Below are 18,064 nucleotides of genomic sequence, written 5' to 3'. Positions count from 1 at the left end.
GTCCTAACCTGGGGAGCTGGGAGTTTCTGTGGACATGGGTCTAGGTCGCCGATGGACACACACCTGTATTTGCTTTGTTGGTCTCGATGCGGGGCAGACATGGAACCCAGGCCCCGCACGCACTAGGTGAGCTCTGCCGCTGCGCCCAGCCGGGCCGCGAGCTGGGGGTTCGAGGAGGGGACATGGTGGCCCTGAAACCGCGTCCCTGTGGAGATGGGGAAGGAGCCCTGGGGTTCAGCAGAGCCGGGCGGGGCTGGGGCCCAGGGCAGCGCTCCTGCCTGGCCTGCGGAGGCCCTGGGTTCGGCTCTCAGCACCGCACAGAAACACATAAAAAATATGAACATCTAGTAACAACTAAAAAACTATTTTTAAAAACCCCGCATTCCTACTCCTTAAGTGGAGCTCACCCTTTTTTTTGGGGGGGGGGGCGCTGTGGATTGCACTCAGGAGCCCTCGCCCCAGAGCCCCGTCCCCAGCCCTATTCTGAACTTTGCAGAGACAGGGTCTCCCTGAGTTGCTCAGGGCCTCACTTTGGCTGAGGCTGGCCTCCAACTTGCGATTCTCCTGCCTCAGCCTCCTGAGCCTCTGGGATGATGGGCCTGAGCCACCGTGCCCAGCTTGGTCACCCACTCTTAACACTGGTGTCTTCCTACTCTTTCCTGTGCCTGTGTATTTCTTCTATTATGGAATCAAGCTGAAATAGCAATTCCTGGCCCTGACGGTGCACCTAGCATTACATTTAATGTGATTTTTCGTATTTAAATGGTTGGGGAGAGATCACCCGAAGGAAGAGTGGCACAGAGTGCCTTCNCAATCCCCAGTACCCCAAAAAAGAAGCCACCAAAAAGGGGACATGGGTGTAATTAATGGGACAGTGACATTCCAAAATTAGAAGGCACTCAAAAAAAGATCTATGTATATATGCAGCCACCGTGGACCAGGACGTTGGGGAACAGCCCCGCTCATGGGAGGGGGTGCAGCAGCCATCCCCGAGGTCCCAAGTGGGACGTGTTGGCCACGCATTCCACACCCCTGACTGCAGGCCCGTCTGCAAGGCCCCGCCCTCGCCATGCAGCAGAGGGTCAGCAACACGGGCCAGGAGTTCCCGAGCCACACCTGATTGGCATAAAACAAGTCAAACAGAGTTGCCTTCATCTGCCCCACAAAAGAGGGACTCTGGGGCTGCTGCCCGCCTGCCCGCCCTGCCAGGCCTCAGGATGGCCACAGGGGGCCTCAACCTGTCTCCCTCTCCCCACCCATCTCCCCTTGCCACCCCTCTCTTTCCTTCTGTCCCGTAGGTGACACCCTCCAATTCTCTTCATCTCTCCCTTTCAACTGGCCAAGGTCAGGGTGAGCTGTGGAAGCCATAGATCTTCGATTGTGTACATAAAACCGTTCAAAGATGCCCGCTGCCAGGTGCACTGGGGCCCACCGGTAGTCCCAGTAATTAGGGAGGCTGAGGCGGGAGGATCTGAAGGTGGAGGCCAGCCTCAGCCACTCAGAGAGGCCCTGAGCCACTTAAAAGGACCCTGTCTCTAAATAAAACATAAAAAGGGCTGGGGATGGGGCTCAGGGGTGAGCAACTCAGTTCATTTGTCAATACAAAACAAACAAACAAACAAACAAACAAAAAAGTCTACAGCCTCCAGAAAAACTTTCAATATTTTCTCCCAAGATCCAAGGTCCGTCATCGTCGGCTTCCGCCAGGTCCAGCAGCTCACCCCGGCTGCGCCCCGAGTCCCCAGCACCTGAACGGCTCCAACTCTCCCATCAGGACCCCACAGCTCACTGAGGTGTTCTCGGGTCCCCGGCTGAGGCCCAGCACCTGACATTCAGCACGTAGCTTCTCCAGTCTGACTCCTGCCCCCGACTCAGCAGCGAGAGGAACAGAGGCCAGGCACCTCGCAGAAGCTCCGTGAAACATAGCAGCAGAAGGTTCTGGAGAGCCAGCACCTTCTCTCCATGCAGTAAATGATTTCCATCAATGTGCTGGCCTCCAGAACCTCCATTTCCCTGCCTCCTTCTCCCAGATTTCAAATTCCGCAGGGAAGAACTTTTTTTTTTTTTTTTTTGGACTGGGGATTCAACTCAGGGCACTCGACCCCTGAGCCCCGTCCCCAGCCCTATTTTATATTTTATTTAGAGACAGGGTCTCCCTGAGTGGCTCAGAACCTTACTAAGTGGCTGAGGCCGGCCTCCAACTTGCGATCCTCCTGCCTCAGCCTCCTGTGTTGCTGGGATGACAGGTGGGCGCCACCACGTCCGGCTAAGACATCCTTTAATTCATGTTGGCTCGGGAGTCCATCCCTGGACAAATCAAATATGGATGGGGCCAGGGGATCTGGCGGGCATCTGGAGAAACAGCACCCTCCCCTGGCTCAAGAGCAGCCTCTTACCTTGTCCCCAATACCAAAAAAAAAAAAGTGTACAATCGAGGGTGGGAACAGAGCTGACCCTGCCACAGCTCAGCAAGGCGAGCTACAGAAGCGAGCAGGCACACTCCCCCACCTTCTCCCTCAGGTCGGTGTCACTGACACGCACCCTGATTGACCTGAGATAAGTCTACAGCTCAGAAGGGTTTTCTAAGTGGCTTAAGATCACTCAGTTCGTAAAATTCGAGCCCAGAGTTAGCAGGATTCCAACGAGGAACAAGATCACAGGGTGCAGAAGAAGGGAAACTGAAAAAAGGCGCACGCCTGTCATCCCAGTGCCTCGGGAGGCTGAGGCAGGAGGATCGCAAGAGGGAGGCCAGCCTCAGCCACTTAGCAAGATGCTGTCTCAAAATCGCAAAATCCAAAAGGGCTGGGGAGGTCGCTCAGCGGCATTCCTGTGTCTGTTTTGGTTTGGAGTCTTCCCCCCTGAACCTGGCATGAGGGTGACAGCGGGCAGGGTCCCTGGAGATCTGAGGACCCAGGTCGCCCGCCCACGTGCTTAGGGCCTGTGACTTGTCCCCAAGAACGCGGTCCGACCAGGGGTCTTGATGGGTGGACAGGAAACAAACAGGGGACCTCAGAGCCACTCCACACACAGAGGGGACTTGGGGACAGGAACAATGAGAGTGCTTATCCTCCATCTGAAACAGAGACTGTCACACGGCCCGGCAGGGGCATGGCCCACAGGATGCCTTGGAGGCCCTGGACCAGGGAGCCAGCCACACGCCCACTCCCCCCCCCAGGCTCAGTCCCCTTGTCACTTGGCCATGCGTCCCCAGGCCATGTCCTGAAGTGGCCCTGAAGCAGACTGGGCCTTGCTGCTTTTAAAGGGTGACCATGGCCCCAGCCAAAGGGCAGAGGCTCCAAGAAACAGATCTCTGGGGGGCTGAGGTCCCCAGATTCCTGGAACGAGGCAGGGGGTCAGATGGAAGCCTCCAGAAGGACAGAGTCTCCATAGAAATGCAGAAAAGGCTCCACTCCCAGGAGCCCGCGGGGCCTCATTTACCTATTTATGTATTCATTCATTCAAATTTATTCAAATTCATTCATTCCTTCCTTCATTGGTCCCAGGGACTGAACCCAGAGGCGCTAACCCCTGAGCCCCGTCCCCAGCCCTTTTTTGTATTTTATTTAGACACAGGGTCTCGCTGAGCTGCTTAGGAATTTGCTAAGTTGCGGAGGCTGGCCTCCACCTTGCGATCCTCCTGCCTCAGCCTCCCGAGCCCCTGGATGACAGGCGTGCATCCCTGCACCTGGTCCTTTTTCATTTTTAAGGCGCATCTGATTCTCCAACACTGAGCTCTCCTGCCACAGGAGAGTCCCCATCTTCTGCAGTGACCCTGCCAGGCCCTGGGCCCGCTGGCTCCCAGGAGAAAGGGCTGGGCTCTGGCATCCATCAAGGGCAGAGGAGGCTGGTCTCACTAAGCTCCTCCTGGGCCGGCTTCAGAGCCCAGGCAACAGCACGAAGCGCCCGCCCTCCCCTCACTGCGCGGTCACCCCTGCAAAGCCACAATGTCGCACAATGAAAACACACATGGATCCCGCCAGGTGGAAAAACAGGTGTAAGGTCCCCCCGAGCTGTGAAGGGGAGGGGTTTGCTGAAAGGAACTGAGGCCCCCACCCCCAGGTCACCATGATCAGGAAGTCAGCCGGCAGCTGGGACGGAGCACATCTGGATTCATAAAACCCGGGAGCGCCGAGCCCCAGAGCCCAGTCCTTCTCTGTTTTGTCTTTTAAAGTCCTCGAGCTGATGGGACAAAAACACCTTCACATGTGCTGATCGGTTCAGTGAAAGACAGTGAAAAGATTTGAAAGATCTTTTAAATTTTTTAAAAAGACCAATAAGAACCTGAGAACCCAGAGTCTCTTCCATACTGTGCATAATGCAAAGAACAGATCAAAATAATTTTTTAGCTGGATGTGGTGGCGCACGTGTCTAATCCCAGCAGCTGGGGAGGCTGAGGCAGGAGGGTCGCAAGGTGGAGGCCAGCCTCAGCCACTTAGTGAGGCCCTGAGCAACTCAGCGAGACCCTGTCTCTAAATAAAAAATAAAAAGGGCTGGGGATGGGGCTCACAGGTCAAGGGCCCCTGAGTTCCATCCCTGGTACCCCAAAAACTATTAATTTTTTAAATGCAATTATTCTCCCTTGTGTGTTTTGGGGTGGTTAAAACAGGGCAGAGTGATTACTCTGCAACATGAAAATCTCCAACAATGGGATTTTATCTACTTCCAAAAAAGTATGGATGTTGGGGAAAGGCTTCTCTGTGATAAGACAGCAATCTCCAGCTGCTGACTCAAACGTACCTGCAGAGTGATTGCTGCAGACCCCCCCAAATCCCTGCTGAAGCGGCTGAATTGTGGGCCAAGTTCAATAATCTAGCCAGTCCCATTCATTGCGGCACCGAGATAACTTTGCATGTTTAATTTAAAAGTACTGATCGCTTTGAAATGAAATGCTAACGCAGGGCCCTCGGCCTCAGCCCCAGCCTGGAGGAGTCTTGATGGACAGGCTGGAAGTTAGAGGCTCAGCAGCCTCTGCCCAGGGAGAACTCAGCTGCTGTCTCTCAGCCAAACGATCGCTGTTCCCCCAAATCCAACTTTTCCAACCTGCCCCTGAGGCAGAGGCCCGGAGATCCAGCCTGGGATTCTCCAGCAGCATCGACTCGGATTGAATCTGATTAGTAAGAAACACAGCAGCCTCCGCCAGCCTCCAGTGACCTGGGGCATTTCTTTCTCTCTGTCTCTCTTGCAACCGTGTTCCGTGTTTGACCCCTGAGATTTATTTTAAGTACTTTTGCAAACAGTTTCCTCCTGCACGGAGCTGGAAGCTCACGTTTCTGGCTCACAGAGAGGGTTTTGTCCACCCTGGGAAGTGGCACTGGGGACCACGGAGGGAGACTGACTCCTTGGGTAAAAGTTGCAATCAGAAATAGGGCCCAGGGCGAAGTTTTTTCTTGGACAGGGACACGGGGAAGGGGAGCTGTGACCGAGCAGAAAACACAAGCCCCTTCCTCCTGCGATCAGAGTCAAGACAGGGACAGGAGATGAAGTCCCCAGTCCCCAGCCGCCCTAGCCACTCGCGCACAAATGAATGGCCAGCGCCAAAGACTCTTTTGCAACCAAATGTCCTGCAGCTTGTGCGACGCTGGGAACCGCGATCCCTAGTGCAGCCAAGGACAATTCGGATCCCAGTCACGGGGAGGCGACAGGGTCAGGGACAGCACACAGGATCGGCAGCTTTTCGTCCAGGGACAGCGAACAGAGAGGGACCGACAGTCCAGGGAAAGAGGTGACCATCCAGATGCGTTTTTGGATTCTGGGCTTCAAGGATCAGAAATGTCCCCTTGGCACGATCCAGTGGGAATTTTTTAAAGTGTTTAAAAGAAAATGAGTTTAAACAGGAACAAAAAGAGAAAAGTGTCGCTGTGGGTGGCTGATCCTCCTCCCGATGAGTCTCCCCTCCAAACCTCACTTGGGAGCCAAGTTGGGGTCTAAACACACCAACTACAACATCTGATCATGACCTAGACCACGTCCCCGTCCGTGGGGATCTGCCTGGTGGCAGCTGACCTCCCAGAGCCCAGGGACCCCTCCCTGGGAGCTGATCTTGCAGTGCGACTCCCCTGTCCCAGGATCCAGGGACTCAGAGCGACTTCCGGTTTCACTTTATAGACCAGGAATTTTCCAGGGAACCAGGTATTTTCAGTGGTTTGTTTTAGAGGAAAAGAAGATGATTTTTTCCTAGTTCAAATTGTCCCCCAAAGAAATGGGGCTTTGGGGCCATTCCAAAGACTGATTGCAGAATCCAACAGAGTCTTCCCTGAGGATCACTCAGGTCGTGCATTTTGCATTAAGTGCACCCTGAGCTGCTGTGAGCATTTGTGACGGTCTCTTATTTTGAATTTCCACCCCTTGGGGACCTGGGCTCACCCACCTTCAAGTTCAAGGTCTGGGTCAAACCAGCACTTTCTGGAGGAACCAGATGGCCCTCCCATTGACATCAAGGACGGGGACCTCCCCGATCCGATCCTGAATGTGCCCCACCTTATCTCCTGCCTGCTCTGCGTTGGTCTCTGCAAATCAATTTTCTTGTTTAAGAAAAACAAAAACAAAAACATATATATTTTAAGTCTGCTCCTCTGGGTCCGACTGCACAAAAAACGAGTGGGTCTGTGTTTTGAAAAATCTGCACCGATTTCCAGAAGCTTCTAGAAATCGAAGCTTCCAGAAATCGAAAGTTCTAGAAATCTCAGAGATTTGCAACGACGGGGGAAGCGGAAAGGGATCGAGATCTTTCCAAAACCCCTACAAATGTCGCACGCCTGGGGACAGCGTGAGACTGCAGAATGTGTCACTCATGTCCTCTGCCTGGCTCAGCGAGGTCCTGGGTTCCCTCCCCGCGGCTCAGAATAAGGAAAGGAAATAAAGATGTGTCCATCTGCAACTAAAAAATCATTCTGTAAAAATATATTATATGTAAAGTTTAGATTTGATTCGCCTAGAAATGCACAAGCCCCAGAAATCAAAAGTCAACTCACGGGGAGATTTTTTTTCCCTCATGCAAAGGCATGCACCCTGCAACGTCTAGGAGAAACTCAAGTTTGTTTCTGTTTTTTCTTTTTTTGTAATTTTAAATATTCCTCTTTCCTAGCCAGGACTTATGCACAGGCGTAACTCAGCTTTTTTTTTTTTTTTTTTTAATATTAAGCTGTTAAGGGCTTGTTGGGATCTATTTTTTAAAACAAATATCAACAAAAGGCAGATTTCCAAAATTCTGCTCCTGTGCGTTCGTTTATAAGCATCTGACATTGGTAAAGTGCAGACGAGCTGAATCAATGCCCCAGGCCACTCGTTTCTAGTACAAGGGGAAAAATTTTTTTGAAAAATTAATATTTCAGGGAAGTCCAGAGAGCCTGGGAGCCGCTGTGATAAGTGGCCGGTGTGGGTGACAATGCGACAGTGTTTACTAAGAGCTGATCACGGACCTGATATAGTTTTCTTTTCATTTTCACAACAGTTTTTTCTGTGTTTTGCCCAAAGAAGTTGAGGCCCAGGGAAGTGCAGTCATCAGCCGGCTCCTGGCTCCTGGCAGCCAGAGCCCAGACTCGGCCTCCAGCCCCGGCCTCCAGCCTCTACGATCACCCGTGTCCCCTTTCATGCTCTTCTGTGCTGTTTGGTGGGGTTTATTTTTTCTTGGACATTGATGCATACATTAGTTCAAGAACAGTGCAGTTCCTTGACCACGGATTTGGGGCACTGAGTGGTGACGGAGGCCTATGAGCTTTCAAACCAAAACACACCGTCCGCATTGGAGGCCCATCCACGGCGGCCTCCCCCTTCTGACCCCAGCTGCCCTCAGGACCCCAGGGCCACATCAGCACAACTGAGCTCTCGCAGGCTGATGGCCTCAAGTGGCTCATGTGGTTTCTACCCAGATGCAGCTTCACCGACTGAGGAGCAGAGACAAAGTCGTGTATGAACCCGGTATCAGAGCTATCCATCCAGCACACACTACCCCCGAACACCAGGAAAGCGACGTTCCTAACAACTGACTTATATTTATTTGAACAGTCTGGTGAGTATTTTAAAAATTAGCTGGGCGCACTGGTGCACGCTTGTCATCCCAGTGACTCGGGAGGCTGAGGCAGGAGGATCGCAAGTTGGAGGACAGACTCAACCACTCAGCGAGACCCTATCTCTAAATAAAATCTAAAAAGGGCTGGGGACGGGGCTCAGTGGCTAAGCACCCCTGGGTTTATTTCCCAGTACAAAAAGAAAGAAGAAAAAATTTAAAAATTCAGCTATATTTGGGGCTGAGGTTATAATTCAGCAGCAGAGCACTTGCCTCGCACTTGGGAGGCACAGGGTTGGATCCTCTGCACCACATAAAAGTAAATACATAAAACAAATAAATATATTGTGTCCACCTTTAAAAAAAACTTAGAAAAAAAAAACAATTAAACTATATTTAGGGACTGGGGTGGTGGCTCAGTGGTAGAGACTTGCCTACCAATAGAACTGGGTTCGAGTCTCAGCACCACATATGAATAAATAAAGTCCACTGACAACTAAGAAAATATTTTTAAAAAGTTAAACCATATTTAATGGTGAGCACGACAGGTGGCACTGTTTCCTGAGCACGTCAGAGGTCCCACACACTGAGATGAGCAATACTCACACCTTATCTCATCTGATTCTCACCAAAAAAATTGCAAGGTTGTTGTACCCATTTAAAAAAAGAAGAAACTGAGCCTCAGAGCAGAGCACGTCCCAAGCTGCCCCGGGGATGGGCTCCGAGCCCTCGCTGGCGCGCTAAGGCCTCACTCCTTCTAGAACCTTCTAACAGGCGCAGCTGCAGGAGTTGGGAACCAGGCAGAGCAGGGCAGGACGCAGATCCAGGCCAGCACTACCCAGAGGTAAGGCCCATGCCCGTTCCATCCATGCCCGGCTTCCCCATGCCCTTGCTCAATCTGAAGTCACTCTGTCCCCACCCACTGCCCTGGCTGGACTGCCAGGGCACCCTCCAAGAACGGCCCCCAAGCCTGTCATCCCAGCAGCTCGGGAGGCTGAGGCAGGAGGATCACAAGTTGGAGGCCGGCCTTAGCCACTGAGCAAGGTCCTGTGCAATTTAGCGAGACCCTGTCTCTAAATAAAATACGAAATAGGGCTGGGGATGAGGCTCAGGGGTGAAGCACCCCTGGACTCAATCCCCAGTACCCCCACACCCCCAAAAAGGTCCCCAGCCCAGCCCCAGGAGCAACACCTGTGGCTCCCACAGAAAGAACAGGAAATGCTGGAAAGGCACCCGGGGTGACAGGAGAAGGGTCCCCAGCATCAGAGAATGTCCAGGGCTGGGCTGGCCCTGCAGGCTGCAGGCCTGGGACTGAGCCCAGGAGGAGGAGGAGGAGGAGGAGGAGGGGGAGGAGGGAGGAGGAGGGGGAGGGGGAGGGGGAGGGGGAGGAGGGGAGGGGGAAGGAAGGAAGGGGAAAGACGGAGGCCCGTGAAGACATTGGGCAGGAGAGAGGCCGCCTTTGTCCGCATCTGTTGCTCAGCCAAGCAAAACAATGAGGCTATTTTTTTCCTCCTCTCCAGTGCCTTAAAAAAAAAAAAATTCAAGAATTTCCTTTCCTCCTGTGAAACACAGCTCTTGCATAATTTTCATGCTTCCCCGCAGTCTGAACTGCGGAGGGAAGGGGACATCAGACTGTCCTAAGGACCTCAGAAGTGGAAGGAGCCCAGGGGCTGACCCTGTGGCACTCAGTGGCTCAGGAGTCTGCCCGGAGGGACCTGGTGTCTTCCAAGCACCCAGGAAGAGGCTCATGGTACCCCAGATGCTTCTGCTCATCCTACTAATGAACCCACAAGCATTCGAGAATCTGTCCTTCCCTTTTTGAAACCCTAAGGTTCAGACAATGTCACACCAAAGCCAGGAGGAGAACCACAGTTCACCAGGAGGCTCGGGAGGCTGAGGCAGGAGGATCGCCAGGTGGAGGCCAGCCTCAGCCACTTAGCGAGGCCCTGAGCCGCTCAGTGAGACCCTGTCTCTAAATAAAATATAAAAAGGGGCTGGGGACGGGGCTCAGGGGTTGGGGGTCCCTGGGTTCCATCCCTGGGACCAAAAAATAAAAAAAGAACCAGGATTTCATTCTGAACCTGCCTGACTTCAGAGCGCAGGCACTGCAGCTCCGTAGCTCTCTGGAATGTTCCAGAAGCACAGGCTGAAACCCGCTGTGCATCTCCCAGAGCAATTCACCAGGCACCACAAGCAACGACCGGAGCTCGCAGGGGGGTCTGCAGACGGAAGACCAAAGCCAACCTGGGACCTGAGGTCTCTCCAAGTTCAAGTCCGTGGCTGGGGAAGAGCACCCACGGGCGCTCGGGGACCCTGCTCTGAGCCCTCCCACAGTCAGGGGCACAGCTGTCCCTCCTGCTCCTGTCCATCCAGTCTGCAGGCTCTGGGCAGGGCTCAGGTGGCCCCAGAGAGCCAGGCAGGACCCAAGAGTGTCCCTGACAGGGGGTGGCAGGAAGGGCCTTCCCAGAAACCGTCCCAGGAGACCAGTGTGGTGGCTTCCCAGGATTCCTTGGTGGCCTGGCAGCAGCTGTGCGGAGGCTGGAGCTGGGCAGACGGGCCAGGGACCCCCAGGCCAGGCCCCCACGGTCCCCACGGTCCCCACGACCTGGCTGCTCTTGACACATGTCCCCCATCCCGCTCGGGGGTGGCACTGATGACTGCTGATCGTCACCTCCAAATGCAAAAGTGCTGGGCGACAGGCTCACCCTTCACCTGGGAAGCTGACGCGCACATCTGACGACGTTCCCTTGAAAAGACCGACGAGAATTTGCTGGAACATTCTAGAAGGGGGGACCAATAAGGAGAAATCAGAGCCCCTGCTGTTTCCCGGGGTCCCTGGGCTGGTGGAAGGGGACTCTTTTAAAAGGGGGCCACTTCAGAATGTGGCTGCCACCTGACTTTCCCAGATAGCACGGGATGTCACCTGGCGGGACGCGCCTATCACGGCCGCCATCTCCCTCCTGGGCGCCGCACCCCTCGTTCACTGCAAGAAAATGCTCACTCAATTCTGCTCCACGGTGAGCCGGGGTGACCTGGTGCCCCCAAGGCAGCCGGGAGTCTGCCTGTGAATGACGACCAGGGAACATGTGTCCCCAGGTAGGGGAGGAGGGACACCCTGGCTGCACAGGCCACTCTCCACCCCCTCAGCACCCAGGTGGCTGGGGAAATGGGGGGTCCCTGCATTCTGCAGAGACCCTGTTCCTGTTCCTAGGCGCGCTGACTAATGCAGATTTTGTATCAAATGCCACAGACCAATTAGAAGTCGTGTGGTGTCACACCCACTCATCTGTCCCGCAGCCTCTGTGACATCCATCTCAGAGACACTTCCTTTGGAAGATCTGTGCTGTGATCCCGGGAGATCAGAGGACGGCACCTGATTTTACAGGGGCTCCGCCTGGGGACCGCTCTGTCCCTGCAGGGACAGCCACCACGGGGTCCAGGCAGCAGCCTGGCACGGCCTGTCTCTGTGTCATTGCGCTGTGCCGTGGTGCTCAAGAGGAACCAGGCCTAACCTGTCAGTGAACCAAGTGATGAGCGACCTGCAGACATGGTTCGTCCTCAGCAAGAACTGCACACCTGTCATTCCAGTGACTCAGGAGGCTGAGGCAGGAGGATCGCCAGGTGGAGGCCAGCCTCAGCCACTTAGCGAAGCCCTGAGCAACTCAGCGAGACCCTGTCTCTAAATAAAATCTAAAAAGGGCTGGGGACGGGGCTGAGGAGTGAAGCCCCCCTGGGTTCAATCCCTGGGACCAAAAGAAAAAAAGTCTTCACAGAGAAAAAACATAGAATATCTGAAAACAGGGAGGCCAGGAGGCAGGGAGGCCGGGAGGCCAGGAGGCCAATTTTTTTTTCCCCCCCTGTGAGCAATTCTTTGTGTTTGGTTGATGAACTTCTAGAAAAAGAAGTCTGGGTGTGGAGGCCACTGGCTGGAGGCCTCAGCTTTGACTGCTGTGAGGGTTAAGGGGGTAATCTTGACACTGATGTGAGAGGGGCCCCCAAATACAGCCGGCCTCTGACTTCAAACCCACATCTCTCCATCTGGTTTTGGATCAGAAAGCCGCTGTTTGGCTTTTGTGATCCTTTTTAACCTCTGCCGTTTAGGTACAAGCCAGCAAAGTGTATTTTCTCTGATTAAAGAGAAAAAAAAAATGAAAAAGAAATGTTGGAAGAAACAATATTTTCTTTTTCAAGAAGAAAAAAAAGACAGTGGGAGCCAGTCTCTGGCAAGGTCAGGGTCTTAAAGGCGCAGAGCAGAGGCCCGTGCACCTCTGGCTTCCCCGTTTATTTAGTCTTGAGAGAGGCCCGGGTCGTTCTAACTGTGCTGACCTGGGAGCTCCACGTGCATCGCCCAAGTGCAAGTCCCTGAGCAAACACTGCCCCCTGCTGCACCAGACGGCTCCCAGGCCCGCCTCTGCAGGGGACAGTGCCACCCACCGCCCCTGGGTCTCTGGGCTTGGAGGAGAGTGTCAGGAAAGAGAGGACACACATCTGCTAGGGAGTGCCTGCAGGGACGTCCCCAGATTGCCCTGGGAGGCAGATCAGATAGGAAGAGGCCGGGAGACTCCACTCCAAAAAGGAGGCCCAGAGGACTGGCTCTTCGCCTCCCTGAAAATATTCATTCCTCAAAAAGAAACTTTTCTGTCCATGTACTTTTAAAAAAAGTTGAGGAATGATTAAAAGAACCCATGATAATGAGTTACTATTACCATTTTTTTAAGCCCAGAAATCTCTGCCAGGAAGAGGTTCTATTTGATTCTAGAAAGAGAATAAAGGGGCCTGGGGGGGACTGACACTCTCTCCCCCAGCCTGTGGGGAGGGTTCTGTGCCCACCAACCCATGTGGATCTCAACAGGGCCTCAAAGTTCGAGTGCAGTGCTGCATGCCTATATTTCCAGAGGTCCAGGAGGCTGAGGCAGGAGGATCGCACGGTGGAGGCCAGCCTCAGCCACTTACCAAGGCCCTAAGCCACTCAGTGAGACCCTGTCTCTAAATAAAATGCAAAAAGGGCTGGGGATGGGGCTCAGGGGTCGAGGGACCCTGAGTTCCATCCCCAGTACCAAAAAAAAAGGAAAAAAAAAATCCCGTCCTGTCTCAGGATCAGGTCTGAATTAATCCCCTTCCTCCAAAGAGCTGCAGTAGCAAAGTGAAAACAGACCTGCACACGGTGCCCTTTGAGAGTCCCAGCAGGGGTGACGGGGCCCAGGCAGCCCCTGGCTCTGAAAGGACCCCTCAGGTTAAAGGTTCACGGAGGCAGAAGAATTACCAAAGGACAAGTTTGTTCGAATTTCCTGCAGCAGATCCAAACAGCCGGGGTCAAGCCGGAGCCGGCCCTAGCCCCCAGCGACGGCCAGTCACACAGGGAAAGGGCACTGTGGGCCAGGAGGGTCTGTGTCAGGGCTTTTAAAAGCGATTGTGAAAGGGCCACCCCCCTGTCACCTGTGGAGGTGCAGGGAGATGGCCTCCCGAAACCACAGGCTTCCACCACCCGGGCCTCAAGGAGACGGTGGGGACACAGAGCAGAGGTGTGAGGGCCTCAGATGAAGGGCACCTCATCCAGCCTCAGGGGGGGCCGAAAAGTGGGCCTCCCAGAAAAAATGTACAGATCCAGCCAGGCCTGTCACCCCAGGAGCTCCGGAGGCTGAGGCAGGAGGATCGCCAGGTGGAGGCCAGCCTCAGCCAAAGCAAGGCCCCAAGCAACTCAGCGAGACCCTGTCTCTAAATAAAATAGAAAAAGGGCTGGGGACGGGGCTCAGGGGTTAAGGGTCCCTGGGTTCAATTCCTGGGACCACAAAAACCCAATTCTGCGGTCCTGAAGATCAGGCAAGGCAGGCTCCACAGGCCGAGCCGGGTAACGCGAACCAACTTCAAGAAGTAATTTTCGAAAGAAGAAAAGTCAGGTTTATCTTTAGGTAGCACCTGTGCCCGCCACCAAATAAATATCCTCGGGAAGTAGGTTAGAGACAAAGGAAATGATTTGAGTCTTCCTGGAGGCCCCAGACTGGAGAAGCGAGATCACAACGCGACAGATACGGGGACAGAGAAAGTCACTTGTCCCCACAGCCCAGCTGTTTTTTCTCCTGCCAAGAGAGGATCCCCCCATTCCCAGAGTCCTCCCTACCCGCCCAACCAGGGCCACTTCAAAGCGGCAGGAGCCTAATCGCACAGCACAAGAAAATAAAAGACCTAATTAACCAAAACAAAAAGTCAAATAATCCAGGGGAGAACGGAAACAGAAATCTCTATTTGCGACAATTCGATTTCCTGTATGTGTATAAACTATTCCTCGCCAGTGACAGTTTTCCTCCAGTGCAGGTATGGCTCAGGCTGGGCGAGGCCGTGGCTTCTAGAAGGAGAAGTAAGGCAAAGATGGGCAGGGTGGCCCGCATCTGTCATTCCAGCCGTTTGGGAGGCTGAGGCAGGAGGATCGCAAGGTGGAGGCCGGCCTCAGCCACTTAGTGAGACTGTCTCTAAATAAAATACAAAATAGGGCTGGAAAGGGGACTCAGGGGTTAGGGGCCTGTAGGTTCAATTCCCCCCAAATCCTCAAGGCCAAGAGAAATCTGGCCATCAAGCTCCAAGGCAAGGGAGCCTCAGGCCCAGCCTGGTGGAGACTCCATTCGCCAGGGCTTCAACTATGGGCTGTTTCCGGGGACACCTGCCCAAATCCTCCTCCAACCTGCGTGGAGTGATCTTGGGAAACCCAGGGGACACTCGGATGGCAGACCAAGGAGCTACTGGGGGAAAAGTTGAAAAAAAATAAATTTTAAATGATCCCAGCTTTGCCCCAAGTTGGGCCCACGGCTTCTGACTTTGAACCTGACCTTCTACCCCAGTGGGGGCCTCCACCGCGGAGGCTGGGCGTTCTTTTCGATTCCTCGCAGGACTCGGAGAATATTCTTTGATTGAACATTTGATATGTTCTGTTCTCAAGGGCGAAGCCCCGGGAGAAGAAAAATAGGCCGCAACAGGATGAAATATGACTCCCTGCGTCCATTTTTCTTTCCTGTGGCTTCCTGATCAAATATTCTGCATGAATTGAGACTCAAGGCTGCGGCGGGGACGTGGGCCTCCTCCCATACTGTCACCCAAAGCAAAGCAAAGCAAAGTCACCCGCTGTCCAGCGCCTGGAGAAAGTGCTGCCCAGGAAACTGGACGGCAGTCTCCTAGGGACAGTGGAGGCCACTCCATTTTGGAAGGGCGGCAGGGGGTGGGCGGAGTGTAATCAGGTGCCAGGAAATGCACTCCTGTTTGTAGGGGCTACTGCAGGAGGCTGCCTCCCGGACAGGGAGGCCCTGGAGGAAGTGACTCCCGGGTCAGGCCCTGTGACGCTTGGTGGTGGAGGATGTCGCAGAAATGACACTGGAGAAAAGAAGGTTCTGGATATGGGGGTGACTTTTGAAGATATTTTTTGTACCAGGGATGGAACCCAGGGGTGCTAACCCCTGAGCCCCGTCCCCAGCCCTTTTTAGATTCTATTTAGAGACAGGGTCTCCCTGAATTGCTCAGGGCCTTGCTAAGTGGCTGAGGCTGGCCTCCACCTTGCGATCCTCCTGCCTCAGCCTCCCAAGCCCCTGGGATGACAGGTGTGGGCCACCAGATCTAGTACGTTGTGTGTCTTTTAATGAAGAAGAGACAACAAGTGTCCCTCACTGGGTCTGCTCACAGGGACAGGGAACTCAAGCCTGCACATTAGGAGCCAAACACACTCAGATGAAGAAGGCACTTCCCCTAGACACACACACCTTTCAGTGAGCCTCGATATCTCAGGACGAACACGTGGTCAGCACAACTTGACCTGTGTTCCTGCAGCCGGGGGCAGCAGCGCACCCTGGAATCCCAGACTGGGGAGGCTGAGGCAGGAGGATCACAAGTGGGAGGCCAGCCTCAACAATTTATTGAGATCCTGTCTCTAAAAAAGGGGCTGGGGATGGGGCTTGGTGGTAAAGCATCTCTGGGCTCAATCCCTGGGACCAAAAAGAGAGCGAGAGAGAGAGAGAGAGAGAGAGAGACAGAGAGAGAGACAGAGAGAGAGCGAGCAAAGCAGCTCAAGTATCGCCAAGACGTGCTCTCCAGGCTGCAAAGACGGACCCCCCCCAGGCCCCTGCTGGGTTCCCTCCAGTCCCACCCACAAGCTGACCACTCTAGCAGGGCAGGCCCAAGCCAAGAGGAAGCAGCACTTGCAGCCTGGGCACAGGAGGGGAGGGACGGGGTGACGAGCCGGGAGAGGAGACCCCTGTTCATTAAGCACCCGGACAAAAGACCCGGAGGCGCAGCGCCGTTCATCCTGGCGGCCACCAGAGCAGGATGAATGGCCAGACCTGGATGGCAGAATTTTTCAGATCCCTGTCCCCCCAGAGAGAGATGAGGACGCGTCGGCCTCACCCCACGGCCTCCAGACACACGTCACTGCGTCTTCCTGGAGATGGATGGTGGAAAACGGATTCGAGGAGACGTCCCGCCCCGACACAGCGCGACAGGGGACGGGGACGGAGGGGACACGTCGCCCTCCACACTGAGGGGGCCACGGGGGGCGGGGACGTCAGATCCGCTGGGTGGCAACTAACACTGGTGTGTCCCAGGAGCCCCGTGCGCTCTGAGCCACAGTCACAAGATGGGAACGTGGCCCTCGACCTCCCCGGGCTGCTCGGCAGGGACACAGGACAGGGCAGGGGTGGGGGTGACCCCAAGAAATCACTGGATAACTGTAAGGACTGTTGCCACTGCTGACCCCACAGGGCCACGGGTCAAGGGAGATGAAGCCCAATGTTCAGCTGGGCACCGTGGCCCATGCCTGGCCTCCCAGCAGCTTGGGAGGCTGAGGCAGGAGGATCACACAAGTTAGAGGCCAGCCTCAAAAACTCAGCAAGGCCCTGAGCAACTCAATGAGAAACTGTCTCTAAATAAAATAGATAAAAGGGCTGGGGACCGGGCTCAGACGTCCCAGGTGTGGCTGGAGCTCATCCCCTGGGGAACACAGCTCACACGCCAAGGACCTCTGTTCTAGAATATTCGGTCAGTGAACACTGGCTCCCACACAGAGGCTCACCATCCAGAGGCTGGTGGGGACTGCTGGCCCAGTGGGCACTGGAGACGGGTCTGCTCTGGTTTGGTTGGTTTGCTTGACTTTGGGGCAGGGCTGGGGACAGGACCCCGTGTCCCTCTGTACCACTGAGCTCCACCCCCCGCCCTATTTTTATTTATTCATTTTGACTTGGGAGGAGCTCACCGAATTGCTCAGCTTGCAATCCTCCTGCCTCAGCCTCCCTGGTCTCTGGGAGGCCAGGGGTTCAGCCTCAGACCTGACCCTAGGTGACCTTTACAGAGAACGGGGCCCTTTCTATGTGAGGGTATGGGACACTCTCCAGGGACCAGGAAGCCAAGCGACCAAAGGACAGGTGAGGGGTGACTTGAACAGTTCTCTTTCTTGGCTCTGGGGACTCAACCTGGGGGATGTCAACCCCTTCTATGTCTGTCTGTCTGTGTTTTCTGGGGACAGGGCCTTGCTCAGTGGTGGAGGCCGGCCTCCACTCTCCATCCTCCTGCCTTGGCCTCCTGCCATCGGGCTACTACTGTTCAACGCAGACCCTCCCCGCAGGTTGGTGCGCAGCGGAACCCGGAGGCGCTGGGTCCCGGCACCCGGGGGGGCGGGTCTGGGGCGGCGCACCGCAGCGTCGGGCCGACAGCGCCCCCTGCCGGCGTCCCTCCCCTTCCGCCCGCGCTCACCGCCGATGATGGTCCGGATGAGGGAGGCGTGGCCCGGGCAGTCGACCAGCGTCACCTGCAGCTCGGGCGCGCCGGCCTCGGGCAGCGGCACCGCGAAGCACGAGAAGCCTAGGTCGAGCGTGATGCCGCGCTCGCGGCTCTGCGGCTGCCGGTCGAGGCGGCGGTGGAGGCCGTGGTGCTGAGCGCGCGCGCCAGCGCCGTCTTGCCGCTGTCGATGTGGCCCAGCACGCCCACGTTCACGTTCCGCCGCGCCGCCATTGCAGGTCCGCCGCCGGACGGCCCCCCCACGCGCCCGCGCCGCGTGCGCGCGCGCTCGCGCCCCCGCCCGGCTCCGCG

General features: G+C 55.1%; 1 protein-coding gene across 1 annotated transcript in view; it reads right to left on the bottom strand.

Moving 5' to 3' along the window:
- Eefsec (eukaryotic elongation factor, selenocysteine-tRNA specific) overlaps positions 1–18,001 on the bottom strand; it is a 118,138-nt gene extending 100,137 nt beyond the window's left edge. The window contains 2 exon segments of the mRNA XM_015506746.2: positions 17,729–17,884; positions 17,887–18,001. Of these exon segments, the coding sequence (XP_015362232.2) occupies positions 17,729–17,884; positions 17,887–17,986 (256 nt within the window). The 5' untranslated portion in view covers positions 17,987–18,001.
- Positions 18,002–18,064: the final 63 nt, after the last annotated feature.

Source organism: Marmota marmota, unplaced genomic scaffold, assembly GCF_001458135.2.
Source record: "Marmota marmota marmota unplaced genomic scaffold, marMar, whole genome shotgun sequence".
In the NCBI taxonomy this organism is placed as follows: domain Eukaryota; kingdom Metazoa; phylum Chordata; class Mammalia; order Rodentia; family Sciuridae; genus Marmota; species Marmota marmota.
This window is presented reverse-complemented; position numbering and strand designations above follow the sequence as displayed.